General features: G+C 47.1%; 1 protein-coding gene across 5 annotated transcripts in view; it reads right to left on the reverse strand.

The window, feature by feature from the left end:
* Positions 1–12,792, reverse strand: part of Pacsin2 (protein kinase C and casein kinase substrate in neurons 2) — a 91,972-nt gene that overhangs the window by 12,522 nt on the left and 66,658 nt on the right. For all 5 annotated transcript variants that reach the window (XM_076911738.1, XM_034516465.2, XM_034516463.2 and 2 more), the window contains 3 exons: positions 5,401–5,557; positions 3,522–3,757; positions 1,515–1,670 (listed from right to left, as the gene is read on the reverse strand). In XM_076911738.1, coding sequence (XP_076767853.1) covers positions 1,515–1,670; positions 3,522–3,757; positions 5,401–5,557 — 549 coding nt within the window. The remainder of the gene's footprint in view (positions 1–1,514; positions 1,671–3,521; positions 3,758–5,400; positions 5,558–12,792) is intronic.

Here is a 12,792-nt window from a genome sequence, read left to right on the forward strand (position 1 = left end):
AGCTCCACAGAATTTCTGGTTACACCCTGCCAACTTTAACATTATCCTGTACCCCAACATGGAAGCACTGGGTGGGAGCCCTGGATCACAGACCCCCAGCACTGAGGAACAGGAGCCTTCCAGCCACAAAGTCTCCTAGGAGCCTTTGGAGTAGCACAGATGTCCCTCTTACTGAATTCCCCACTTCTAGCTTGATTGTATTAAGGCTATAGCCTGTCCCAGAATCAACCAGGGACCAAGCAAAATCATCACTATTCAGAAAACCCCAATGTAGACACAGAAAGTCCCCAGTGGCTTATCAGAGATGCTGTGCCCCTGATGTGAACCTCCTTTTTGATGAATACTTCAAGACACATTGCTGTCCTAGCCAGGAAGATAGTCTGTGAGCAACGGCTGGTGCTAGCTTGCACTCCCCTCCAGAATTCTAGGGATATACAGATCATTCAGGTTCTGAGATCACTGGCTGATCACCCAGGAAGGAAAAGTACCAAAAGGGAAGCCACCACTACAAGTGTCCACCTCCCTCACAGACACTTCAGGTCAGACCTCATGCTTTTGGGTCTGTTCTGCAGAAGCACCACACTGGTGGTTATCTGTTCTGTGTGGTGAAAAACCAAGGCTCCTTCCTTTCCTTCCTTTACACACAGACACAGACAGATAGGCACACCATGGGTATGCTTTATCTTCCTCCTAAGCACCTTCCTGGGCTGCAGATTTCTATGGTCTTAGCAATGTCTTTTATCGTTCCCAAGGCCTTATGTTTCTTGAACTCAAGTACCCACTCCTATTTAGCATAGAGGCCCAGATCCCTCATCTGAGGCTGTTTCAAATCTCCCCCAGTTCCTGATCCCAACTGGGTTGGGGGGCTACTGGAGCCATAGACCTTATGAAAATGGCATTTCCCCTTGCTAGTTAAGGCAGTGAAAAACTGGTAGTGTGGAGTGCAGACTCTGGAGCAGACTGCTGTTCTCATATTACAGAGCAGCATGTTACCATCCTCAATGACCTTGGCTCCTTCTTCATAAAGCAGGAATGTACCCCACAATCCAAAGAGATTTCAGGGCCTTATCAAGCCTGGCAAGGGTGTCAAGTATGTGCCAATCAGCTCAGCACTTGTACCTGGCAGCCTTAAGTCCTGTTGGGACCCAGCCTGCTGTAGCCTCACTCCATCTGCTCCTGCAGACTCAGGCTGGCCAGACCATAGGCAGGGAGGCGGACCCTGGGCCATCACTTATAAACCAGTGGCAAAGGAGAGCAGAGAAGCCCAGCTCCCAGGAACTTGTAAATGACAAAATGCCAACTAGCATTTCATTCTTGTGATTCTGGGACCATCCTATACTAGTGAGACACATCAGATTACAAAGTGTTCTGACAAAGCCATGTCATCTTCTCACCGACTCACTGAGGTAGCCTGCCTCTCAGCAGATGCAGAAGGGCTCCCAGGACCCCCAGACCCGTGTGCTATGCACAAGTGATGTTGACATTCAACACAGCAAAGCAAGTCTGTGGTTTACCTTTAGAACATCCTGCTTGCATTTTTCTATCTTGTCTTGCAGTTTCTTCAGCTGCTCAGGGTTGAGGGATGGATCTGCTTTGCTGTTGGCTTCCCGAGAGATGGCCAGTTTCTCTTCTTTGCATGCTGTGTGGTGTGCTTTCTTTGCTGCTTCTACCTACAGGAGAGTACTTTCTCAGTGTAGCTGTGCTGCAAGTTCAAACCTTCAGACATTACCCAGGCTGGCGCACTGCACACCAATGTCTGTGCTTCATCCCTGGAACAACTGGCAAGGCCTCCCTCTATAAATATCTATCCACACATGGTTCTAGGCACCGAGACATAGGACAGAGAGAAACCTATGACTTAATTTGTGGATTTGAATCAGGTGGCCAAATGTAGGCATGATGAAATAAATGTTGGAGTAAATTAGAAGGGACTGTGTGTTATGGAGGAAAATCTAGCTGAGCTATAATGGTAACACCAGAAGCACAGGGATAGACTAGAAGTCTATAAAGAATGGTAGGGAAAAGGCCCCTGAGATTTCTTGGAGTGAAAAAAAGAGGTATAAATACTTAAGGAGAAAGCATGTCAGGACAGCCAAGACAAGGACCAAAACCAAATCAAACAGAAACCAAAAAAACCTTGAAGGGTGAGTGTAATGGCACATGCAGGCAGATCTCTGTGAGTTTAGAGATAGATACAGGACAGGCAGGGCTGTCTCAAACAAACAAACAAGCAGTGAGACTGGAAGCGGGGAGGGGATGGGGTGGGGAGGGGGGTGGGAATCTCTCACATGAGTAAAAGGCTTAGAGCAGCTGGCAAGGATTAGGTCACAATTCCCAAGGACTTTATTGACAAAGCATCATGATACAAAAGTCAAGAAAAGTCATCTCAGCAGTCAAGAACTTACATCAGGTGTCCTCAACCTTCCTAATGCTGCAACCCTTTAACACAGTTCCTCATGTTGTGGTGACCCCCCAACCATTAAATTATTTTCACCGCTACTTCTTAACTATAATTTTGCTACTGTTACTGTTATGCAAAGTAAATATCTGCGCTTTCTGATGGTCTTAGGTGACCCCTGTGAAAAGGTTAATCAAACCCCAAAGGGGTCACAACCCACATGGTTTAGATGATAATCCCAGCTCAGTCCTTCCTAGTATCAGCAACAATGCCTGGCTCCCCGGGTCTAACAGCTACTGTACACGGACTCTCTCTCTCCTTTTCCTCATGTCCCGTTCCTGACTTTCCTCCCTCAGAGATATATGCATACTTAACAGTGATGGCCTTATTTGAACTGAAGCCATAGATTTCATTCTAGGAGAAAGAGAAGTGTGCAGTAAGGACACATGGAGGGAAGACAGTTTCATTTATGAAAGCTCGGGACAGGCAAAGAGAAAGAAGAGGTGGGAAAAGCCGGCCAGAGAGAAAGAGAGCAGGCAAAGATGGAAGCACACACAGATGACTGAGGAAAGCGGCACAGTTCCTGGGAAAGGTGGATGGGGTGGCATTCCACTGAGAGGTGGAGGCCATGCTAGACACAGGATAAAGTGACCATGCTGAGGCCAGAGTGGACAGTGACTTCGACCAGTCAGCCACAGCCACGTGGGACTTAATGAGTTTGACTTGTGCTTTTGAAACAGTGGTGTCTGTGTTGTATGCTAATTTGGGAAAAAATCCACGCGAGGAAAAAGACGCTTTTGAACTAATCCTTGTTACTAGTCCAGTGTGTCCACCTCTGGCACAGACAATCCCCAGGCTGCAGAGATGGGACTGGATGAGAACCTGGATTCAGAGCTTTGCTAGCAACCCACAGCTCCAAGTCTATGATGGGCTGGGCTGGATTACATGTAAAGAAGGCACATAAAGCAGGGCTTGGACCCAGAGATGGCCTGTTCTCTACCTGCTTTGTTCTCCTGTGGCTAAGACCAGTTACTGCAAGTGCGGGAAGGGAGCCCTGTCAGTGGAGTAGCTACCCAGAGAGAGACAAACTAGGGTCAGTAAGAAAGCTGAGGGAGGGAGGTACCTCTTTCAGCTTCTTGGCCCAGGGCTTCTGGGCCTTTCGAAAGCCATCCTCTGCTTCCTTGGTCTCCTTGAAGCCTCCCATCATCTGCTTGTGAAAGGCTTCCTTCTGCCAGTTCTTGATCTTCTCAAAGTCTTCATTCATCAGCGATGCCTTCACTTCCAGGTGTAGCTCACTCACCCTCTCTGCTTCAGACATGACAGCCATCCAGGCTTTCTCCACTGTCCCATACTGTGGTCCTGACACAGGAGAAAAGTGTATCGACTTAGCCTCTGCTAGCAGCAGGATTTCCTGTGACCCCACAACTGTATACCTGGAAGCAGCCAGGGCTGCAGACAATTATTTTTCTAAAGCCTTTGAGCTTGTGTTGTGTAATGGGTTCATGTGAAAGTATGTACATCTGATAAGCATATTTTACAAACACATGTATGAATGAGTGTACATGTGATGTGCATACACATTTTCTGTGGAGGCCAAGGTTCATGTTAATCTTCCTTAATCACCTGTCTGTTTTTCGATACAGATTTCATGAAGCTTGGATTCAGCTATACAGGTTGGCCAGCAATTGCCCAGGATCCTCTAGTAGACCAGGCTGGCCTCGAACTCAGAAATCTGCCTGCCTCTGCCTCCCAAGTGCTGGGATTAAAGGCATGTGCCACCACCGCCCGGCAAGAGATTTATTTTTATTTTAAACGTGGGGAGGGGGGGCGCACGTGAGTGCATATCTGGTGTCCATGAAGACTTAAGAGAGGATACTGGCTCTCTGGAATTACAGATGGTTTTGAGCTGCCATGTGCTGGTAACAAAATCAGATCCCCTGAAAAAGCAACTGGTGCTTTTAACCACTGCGCAGTCTCCCCAGTCTTGTGCCTGACTTTTATGTAGTAAGGAGTTGGGAACCAGGTTATTCGCAGGGCAAATGCTTGCCCTCCTAAGCCAGCTTCCCTGCTCCCTCTGAGTCTTTAAAACAACACTTCTTGCATTTAGGGATCTCAATTTGTTTACAGATGGCCAGAAAAGGGAGAACTCTCTGAAGTGAACACTGCACCTCTCAACCAAGAATTCTCTTGCTCTAATGATAGTCCATGATTGTTTGTAGTCTCCGTCAAGATGAACTTACCTTTATTCACTCCCATGAGCGGTGGGTCCAGAGGAGGAGTGTCAATGGAGACAGGACAGAGAACATTTTATAGTCCCAAGGGATTAGGGAAGACCCAAAGAGTCAATTTTCTGCTGGCCCAAGTCCCACTCTCCTCTGTCATGACTTGGAACAAAGGCTGCAGGTTGCAGTAGTCAATGGCCCAGCTGGTTTCACCTGGTTCACTGTCTTTTGTTCTTCCCCTTCCTATCCAGACCCCTTATCCAAAGAGACAGTTCTGATGAAGGCTTTCCTCCTGAGCCTTGGTAAACTAGAACTAGAAGGGAATGAGCTGACATAGTGTCCCCACAACGTCCAGACTTCTGTGTGAGCCTGTGCAGTTTCTCTCTCCTCTCTTCCCTCTTGCACAACAGACTACCTTTCTGCTAAGGAAATGGTCATCCTACAGGCATCCTCAGGCCCTCAGTAGCTGTCATTCTCCTGTGGATGACAAGGGAGCACTGCAACAGGAGATCAGAGATCTTTGCAACTGGCAGTTTGGTGTCATCAAGGAAAGGGGACAAAAGCTAATGCAGCCTGTGCTTACTAAGTGACAGGCACTGTGCTGCCTTCCTCCACCAAAACAAACAAACAAACCCAACAACACCAAAAAACAAACCACCAACAACAAAAAACCCACAGCCCCAGGAGCTGCAAGATGCACTTCTGGCTCACTTGTGGGTAATTAATTCATCAGGGGTCCCTGGCAAGTAGGTAGCTGGTACCATGCCTGGGCTTACTTACCCTTCTCTACAAGCTGCTTCCAGCGTCGGGCCCACTCAGTGAGCTGCTGTGCATATGCCTTCTCGATGCGTGCCCGCTCGTGCAAACAGTTCATGAGGTCACCACACAGGCGGTGGCCATCATCAATCCGCTTCACAGTCCGTTTATAGTTCCCAACCTGTGGGACAGAGCTGTGCTGAAAGGTGGGCACTCAGCATGGCTGTCCACTGCCTAGACCCCTCCAGCATGGCTAGCCTATCTGTTGCTGCTATACAAGGAAGTATGGTTCCTCATGTTCAGCCTAGGGGTTATCCCATCTCCCCAGACTGATGGTTACCCCATGTTGCCAGACAAGCCCCTGTTTTATTACCAACAGGAATAAGTAAGTCACCAAACGAGCTTTTGAGTATCAAACTCCAGGTCAGATCCTATGGCAGAAACCAATCAGGAGGTCAGGGAAGGAGGCAGATGAGCAAGGGGCAGGGCTGAGGGAGGGAGGCTGGCAGGTCTTCTGGCAGATGGAGGAGAGGGGTGGTTTCCACAAGCCGGGAACATGTAACTAAATCTTCACTTCCCAACTTAGGGATTATTACTTCCCAATGAGAGTAAGTAGTACATATACTTTCCCACCTACTGAGTGCCTACTTTGTGCCAGGCACCTTGATAGGTGTTTTACACATTGCCTCATGCCTAAGTGGCACCAACTACTCCACAACAATCTCCACAACACATACTTGCTCTTCTTTGAATGGGGCTCTGAAATTTACAAAAGAAAAAAATAAAACTCAGTACCACTGGGTTGGTGGCAAGAGGAACAGAGTGCAGTGAGAATTATGGAATTTTGGTTTCTTTAAAAAACAGAAATATTGTATGTATTCATTTTAATTCCAGGTGTAGGGATATGGGTTGCCTTGCAGCAGCTGACTATGATTTGCCTCGTGCCCTAGCAGAGTTGTGGTTTTGCCAGCTGCCGATAGTTTCTGCACTTGTGTAACATTTGGAATTCTGGGAACTTTTCAAATGCTAGGGCCCTGAGAGGCAGGGTGGGTGGTGTCAGTCATTAAGGGGGATTAGCTGCAGTTTGTTAGTAGTTGTGCTCAAAGAAGAAAAAAATTAGATTCAGACCCCCCCCTTTTCTCTCCTATCTAGTCATAGGGGTGAAACCAGGGAATAAAGGTGGGAAAAAGAAGAACCCACAGAGCAGCTACGATCAGCTACAACAGAGCCAACCTGACCGAGCCTCTGTGGTAACATGGAACCACACACAATGTTCATTTGTCACAGCAGTGCTCAACTGGAGATGACGATCCATATGCTTATCTCAGCATCTGGAAACCTGCTCGACTTTTCAAAGGTTAAAGCCCAGAGAAAAAGATTTCAGGAAAGGAAAGAAATCTGCTAATAAGCCACAAATTATGCAGCCCAATGGCACATACAGCAGCTGTGGCCACACTCAAACAAGAACTCTTGAAACATGCAGGGCAGCCTCCTAGTCCCCAGTGCAGGAAGGCTGCCTCGGCAAGCAGACATCTCAGGTTGTTAGAGGTTGTCCTGGGATTGCTTCTGGGGACAGGTGGTCGTATAGACAGGCAGAGCAAAGGAGAGACAACATGGAACACGTTCTACCAACGTAGCCAAGGACTCAGGGCCTGTGGCCTTGTGTGAATGGAACCACTGGAAGACCACTGCCACCTGAGTGGTCTTGGTCCTGGAGTACTACAAAAAACTCCTATCCTGTCCTCCCCAGGGAGGGCCTCAGTGTCATCAGGAACCCAAACAAATAGTACTTCCTGACACCACAGAAGCTCAACTATCACAAGGCTAGGCAGTGGCCTGGATCTGTGGCCCACACTACCCTGTTCTCTGGGCAGGCAATGGCCAGCCTTGTCCTCTGCCACAGTCAGGATCACTTCCTGCACACAAGGTAACAAAAGCTGCACAAGGCACAAAGCACCAAAGGCCTAGAGCACGTGGACCACTGTCTCTGCCCATTCTTCTTCTAGTCTTCCACAGCAGGCTTTGAATGAAAACCTGAGCAGTAAAACGACAGGGTAACCAAAGAGCATGGAGCCAGCGCACTTCTGCAAGTTAAGGTGTGACTCTTTAAATAGCATTTCACATGTTAAAGCTACAGGAATGCACACCTGCTGGCTTACCCAAAACTAAAGATTTCTGTTCAGAAACAGACACACTGAACAACTGTACACTATAAACACTGTCTCCTAACTATTATGTCTAAAATCAACTGAGGGTGCTGGAGAGACAGATCAGCTGTCAAGAGCTCTTTCCAAGAAGACCAAGTTCAACTCCCAGCACTTATGTTAGGTGGCTCACAACTGACTAACTCCAGCTCCAGGAGATCCCCTCAGGTTTATGAGGGTACCTATACTCAAGTATGCCTGCCTGCCTGCCTACCAACATACACACACACACACACACACACACACACACACACACGACTTAATTTTAAAATCTTCTAGTAAGTCCTAACCACCATGGAGAGATGAGAAAGGGTACTGCAAGGGTGGATGGGAAAACAAAACCACAATGGAGGACCCAGGGAGCTCTTTATACCATAGGCAAGCACACTGCAGAGAGAGCTCTCAAGCACAGGCTCTTACTGGATAAAGTAGTAGAAAACAGACTGCTCTCAACAAGCAGGAGGTACTGAAGTCATTAAGCACCCATACACCTGAACCTTTGGTCCACCCCACAATTTGGTTTCAGGATAAAAGCCTTATGTCCCAGGCAGATAGGAGACTATTCCCTGGGGATAACATGGGATGGGTGGCACAGTAATGGACTGGAAGGCAGATGTGTGGGTTGGAGTAGCCTCACCACAAACTAGAGACTGCTTATATAAACTGCAAATGTTGGTACATGAAGCCAGGACAAACAGCTTCCGAAACATGGCAAGAAAATCTGCACCACTGCAGGGAGGAGGTGATTGGGCAGGACTGGGAAGGAGATAGGGGCAGAGTGGGACCTGCACTGCCCGGCCCACAGTACCTTGCTTGAGAAATGGCTCAGCCAGTCTTCCCCATGGGCGCCTTCCCAGCCACTCACACCCTGGTCAGTCCATCTGCCAGAACCTGCATCTCCTGCACCCTTCCGCAGCTGGAACTTATTCCTCCAACCCGAGTCCTGACAAATGCTCCAGCTAGGGGTCACGTGCGCCCTTGCAAACAGAGAGCCCATAGCACAGATTCTTGGGGTCACCTCAGGCACATTGGTCCTTAGCTGGACTAGACTCTCTTAGCCACAAGTGTCACACAGACATCCTATCACTGTGAGTTGCATCACAATAATATTTGTGTTTTGCCAGGCAGGGAGTGACAGTCCCATTGTGACATATCTCATGCATTCTTACTGGATGGGAATATTAGTGTTCCCATTTTAAGAAGAGTTATGACCAACCATGACCATTCAGATAGAGACAGCCCACATGCCATGGCTCCTTCTGAATCAATCAGGGAGGATAAAGGGCTGCAGAGCAGGGCCAGTCGCCATGACTGTTTCCACTGTATCCCAATGAAGCTTCATCCCAGGAACCCCAAATCTGTATGCTACTAAGACAACTTGACACTTTACCCTCATAACAAAGACTCAAAAACCACATCTGTCCCCTCTCCTCCCTGTAAGACAAAAGCATCTGTCAGCAGAAGGCTGGCAACATTCCTCCAGGCAAGTCCATGCTTTGTAACTCAAACATCTGACCCAATACTGATAAAGGATGCCTACAAGCTGCAGCACCTTCTCTGCTGGTGTGGAAGACACAAGGGATGACAGCCAGGCTTTGGGTGTGTGCTTAATTACAGCTCTGTAAGTGGTGACAGTACTGACTAAAAGGCCTTCTGACTTTGTGTTCAAGACCCTAGGTTCTCTTGGCCCTCTTTCTTCCACCATATCCCACAGAGGAACAACACGAAGTATGTGATGCAGACAGGTCTCCTGTCTGTGTTTCTGACTCTGGAGCTGGAGAGTGGAGTGAACACAGAGCACTTATGAACCCCGTGTCCCAGAAGCTCACACTGCAGGCCAGGCTCCTCCCACTAGCTCTACTCTCTTAAATCGCATGACAGGGATCTAAGTTCTTTTCTGGCTATTTCTTCATCTTGTCCACCCAGGGAAGGAGTGAGAAGCAGCTTAGATGACATCCAGAGGCTCTGCATGGTTCTGGAATTTTTAAATGAGCTGTGTCTGCCCCCGACACTAGCCAGCCAGCTCCAAGTGGACAGTGAGGCATTCCTAATTCTCAGCATCTGACATTCTGACAACTCCTTCTTGCCACCCACAAATATTTAATAAACATCTGCTGTGTGCCAAGGGCTATGTAAAGCAGAGTGGTGTCAAAGTGACTAAAACATCACTACTTCAGCTGGATGGGACTTCACAGGCAGATGAGTAACATAGTTCTCAGAGCTGGGGCAGGAGGGCATGATTCACACAGCATAAACAAAGCACAGTGCCACTCCTCTGACATTTACACTGCAGCTCAAGCCAGTGGGCATCTGCTACCCACAAGACAGTGGCAGTACTCTGTTCTCCATGCCCATAGACTCGGCACCTATAACATCATCTCAGAGTCTAATCTGGATGGTAGCTAAATCCAGATTTTCATTCCACTTGGAAAGGGAAAGGGCTGAGAAGTTGCTAGGATACTTCCCATCATAGGTACTGAAGTAGCCTAGAGTATTTTATTCACAAAGTTCTCAACCCAGAGAGCCTTCCCATCAACAGTCCGAAAGAATCAGCATGCTGGAAGATGACAACTCTATTTTCCTAAGGTCACTGATGCTGTGATGAAACACCACGACCAAGACAACCTGAGGACAGAGTCTACCCCGCTCCCAGTCCCATATAACAGCTCAGCATCTAACAGTGAGGACAGGGGCTCATCCTGGAGTCAGGAGCTGATGCACAGGCCAGGAAGCAGCACCAAGCTCTCCATGGTTTGTTCAGCCTTTCTTACAGAACCCAGGACCATCTGTCCATGGATGGCACCATTTACAATAGGCTAGGCCCTCCTCCATCAATCACCAATTAAGAAAATGCCATCGTTAATGCCTATGGATCAGTAAAGGACACAGAGATAAGCTACTGGCTACTCATGCTACTTCAAAATTTAGGGCATGGTGTGCCACACTTCTTACTTAGAAGTGCAGTATGCCAAGAAGGCTGGCTGCCAGGTCATGTCTGAATTTTCTCCTACTGTTCCAACCTCTATATCATTTTGCTTTCCTAAGAGCAGAGCTTCCTGATCAATGGAATATGCCAACCAATATATTACAACTAAAGAGATAATGACATGGGTAAATAGATTATAAGAGTTATGAAAGCAAAGCAGGCATCAGGTCACGGGAGTAGTAGCATTCCAAATTTTAGAATTTTATCTTATAGGACCCACATCAGGAAATAGGTTGTAGCCATTAACAAACAGCTGAGGACAAAGTCCTTTGCCCTCCACCTCTGATAACAAGAGAGGCTTAGGTACCAATACACAGTCATTTTCAGCCCTGGCATTAGTTAGAGTCAGTGCAGTAAGTGAACACGTGAGCAGGAGAAGTGCTTACTGCACCTGTGGCTGCTCAGTTTCATCTGCTTTACTGATGCTCTCAGCTGTCCAGGGTGCTGAGCCGGGCGCGGGTACAGATGGGCTGCAGTACATTTTCTGGAAAACCACAAGGGAAACCTCTCCCAGTGGTAAGTAGTGGTGCTAGTGATTGGCATTTACCTGTTACTATGTCTTTCCAGGTCACCAGAGGCAACCTTGCAGGCCCTGACACAGGTGCCCAGTGTTTATGAGCTGTAGTATTTTCTTTGTCATTTGTTTTTTTAAAAAATTTAAAGTAAGTAATGTCATGTTAATAAAATGTTAAGGGTGAGCCTTATTCACATCCATACCTCCCCATCTATCAATCTTTTCTCTGAGTTGTCTGTGTGAGCTCTCCACTACAGTTTGGCCTTGGGATTATTAAAAAAAAAAAAAAAATCCCAATAACGTGAATTTTCCATTGGAGACAAAAGTGTTTAAAGGTGAAGAAGATGTGAGCAGGGTCACTCCTACCATCACAAAACATTCTAGTGAGTAATGCTATGAGAGACCTTCTCCCCCAATCATTGGTGTGGCCATAAGAAGATGGAAGTGTCTACTACAACACGAATATTTATGCAGACTGAACAAGGCAATATGCATGACATCCATTTGCCATAATGCCCCTGGGAACTGACCCCTGCACAAAAGAAATGGGGCACATGAATTATATCCAAACAAAAAATCTGTTCTGTCTGGAGAAGTTAAAGCAGGAAAAAATGGTACTTCAGGACTGTGCAGACTGCTGAAAGCAACTGTGCAGTCATTGCAGCCTCCCCAATGGAGGGAGGGAGGCCACTAAGGGCCATGATGCCTCAGTAGCGGTTCCTTTATTAACATCCTCAGAAGAGAATTACGGGCTCTGATACTCACTATAAAGACACAACCTTGTTGCTGTTGCAATACAGCTTGCAAAGCTAAACTATGGAAGTCAACGGCAGACATAATGTAGTCTTTATGAACGTAGCAGGTCATCTAGGAATCCACTGGGCACAGTAAATACTGTCAATAGGTTAATAGGCTCAGGACTGTGCTTTATGGCTTTGAGTGCAATTCTCAACTCCAAATGTTGTAGAGAAGCTCTCCCTAGAGTGGCCTTCAAAATTGTAAACTCTTAGGTATCGAGTACTATGTAAGCCATTTCTCTGTGAGAAGTGGCACCAGTGAATACTATATCTGGTCCAGGTATATAGTTTGAACTAACAGGAAAAAAAGCTCTTTCAGGTGATTTGTTTTAAAACTTAAATGGGTTTCCATGGAGGATAATGATTATCCAGTCTTCCTAAGAAACCAAAAATACTAGCTTGAAACAAATATTGATTACTGTAAATTAATGGCTGTTAAGTCATATAATAATTTCCATTTTTCTTTAGATTTTTCTGAATGATAAACAGAGCTTCAGGGACTGAGGCCTGGGTCAGTGTGTCTCAGGTATTCCTGCTCTTCTAATTCCTGAGCACCTGCACTTACCCTTTACTCAAAGGCCACTGATCCACTCACACAACTTCATCTGTTTTCCACTGAATTTTTATGGGCTCAGAAAGTGAAACAAAGACCCCTAATTAGACTTCAGGGCTGCTGCAAGAGCTTCTGCAAAGATAAGGGCAGCATATGTCTGAGTCCCTAGCCTTTGACATGCCAGGATCCAATCGTCCAGAGGGGCTCGCTTTACTGGTCCTACCACCTTCTGTAGCTCTGCTACAGCCTCCTCACAAGCAGGCTGGCGCACAGTGCACAGTGCGCGCTAGCCACCTCTGCACGCTGCACTTCCATTCACACAACTTTAGACTTGAGCCAGAAACTTAGTAAAAAGCTCTGTA

This window comes from Arvicanthis niloticus, chromosome 13 (genome assembly GCF_011762505.2).
Source record: "Arvicanthis niloticus isolate mArvNil1 chromosome 13, mArvNil1.pat.X, whole genome shotgun sequence".
Classification (NCBI taxonomy): Eukaryota; Metazoa; Chordata; class Mammalia; order Rodentia; family Muridae; genus Arvicanthis; species Arvicanthis niloticus.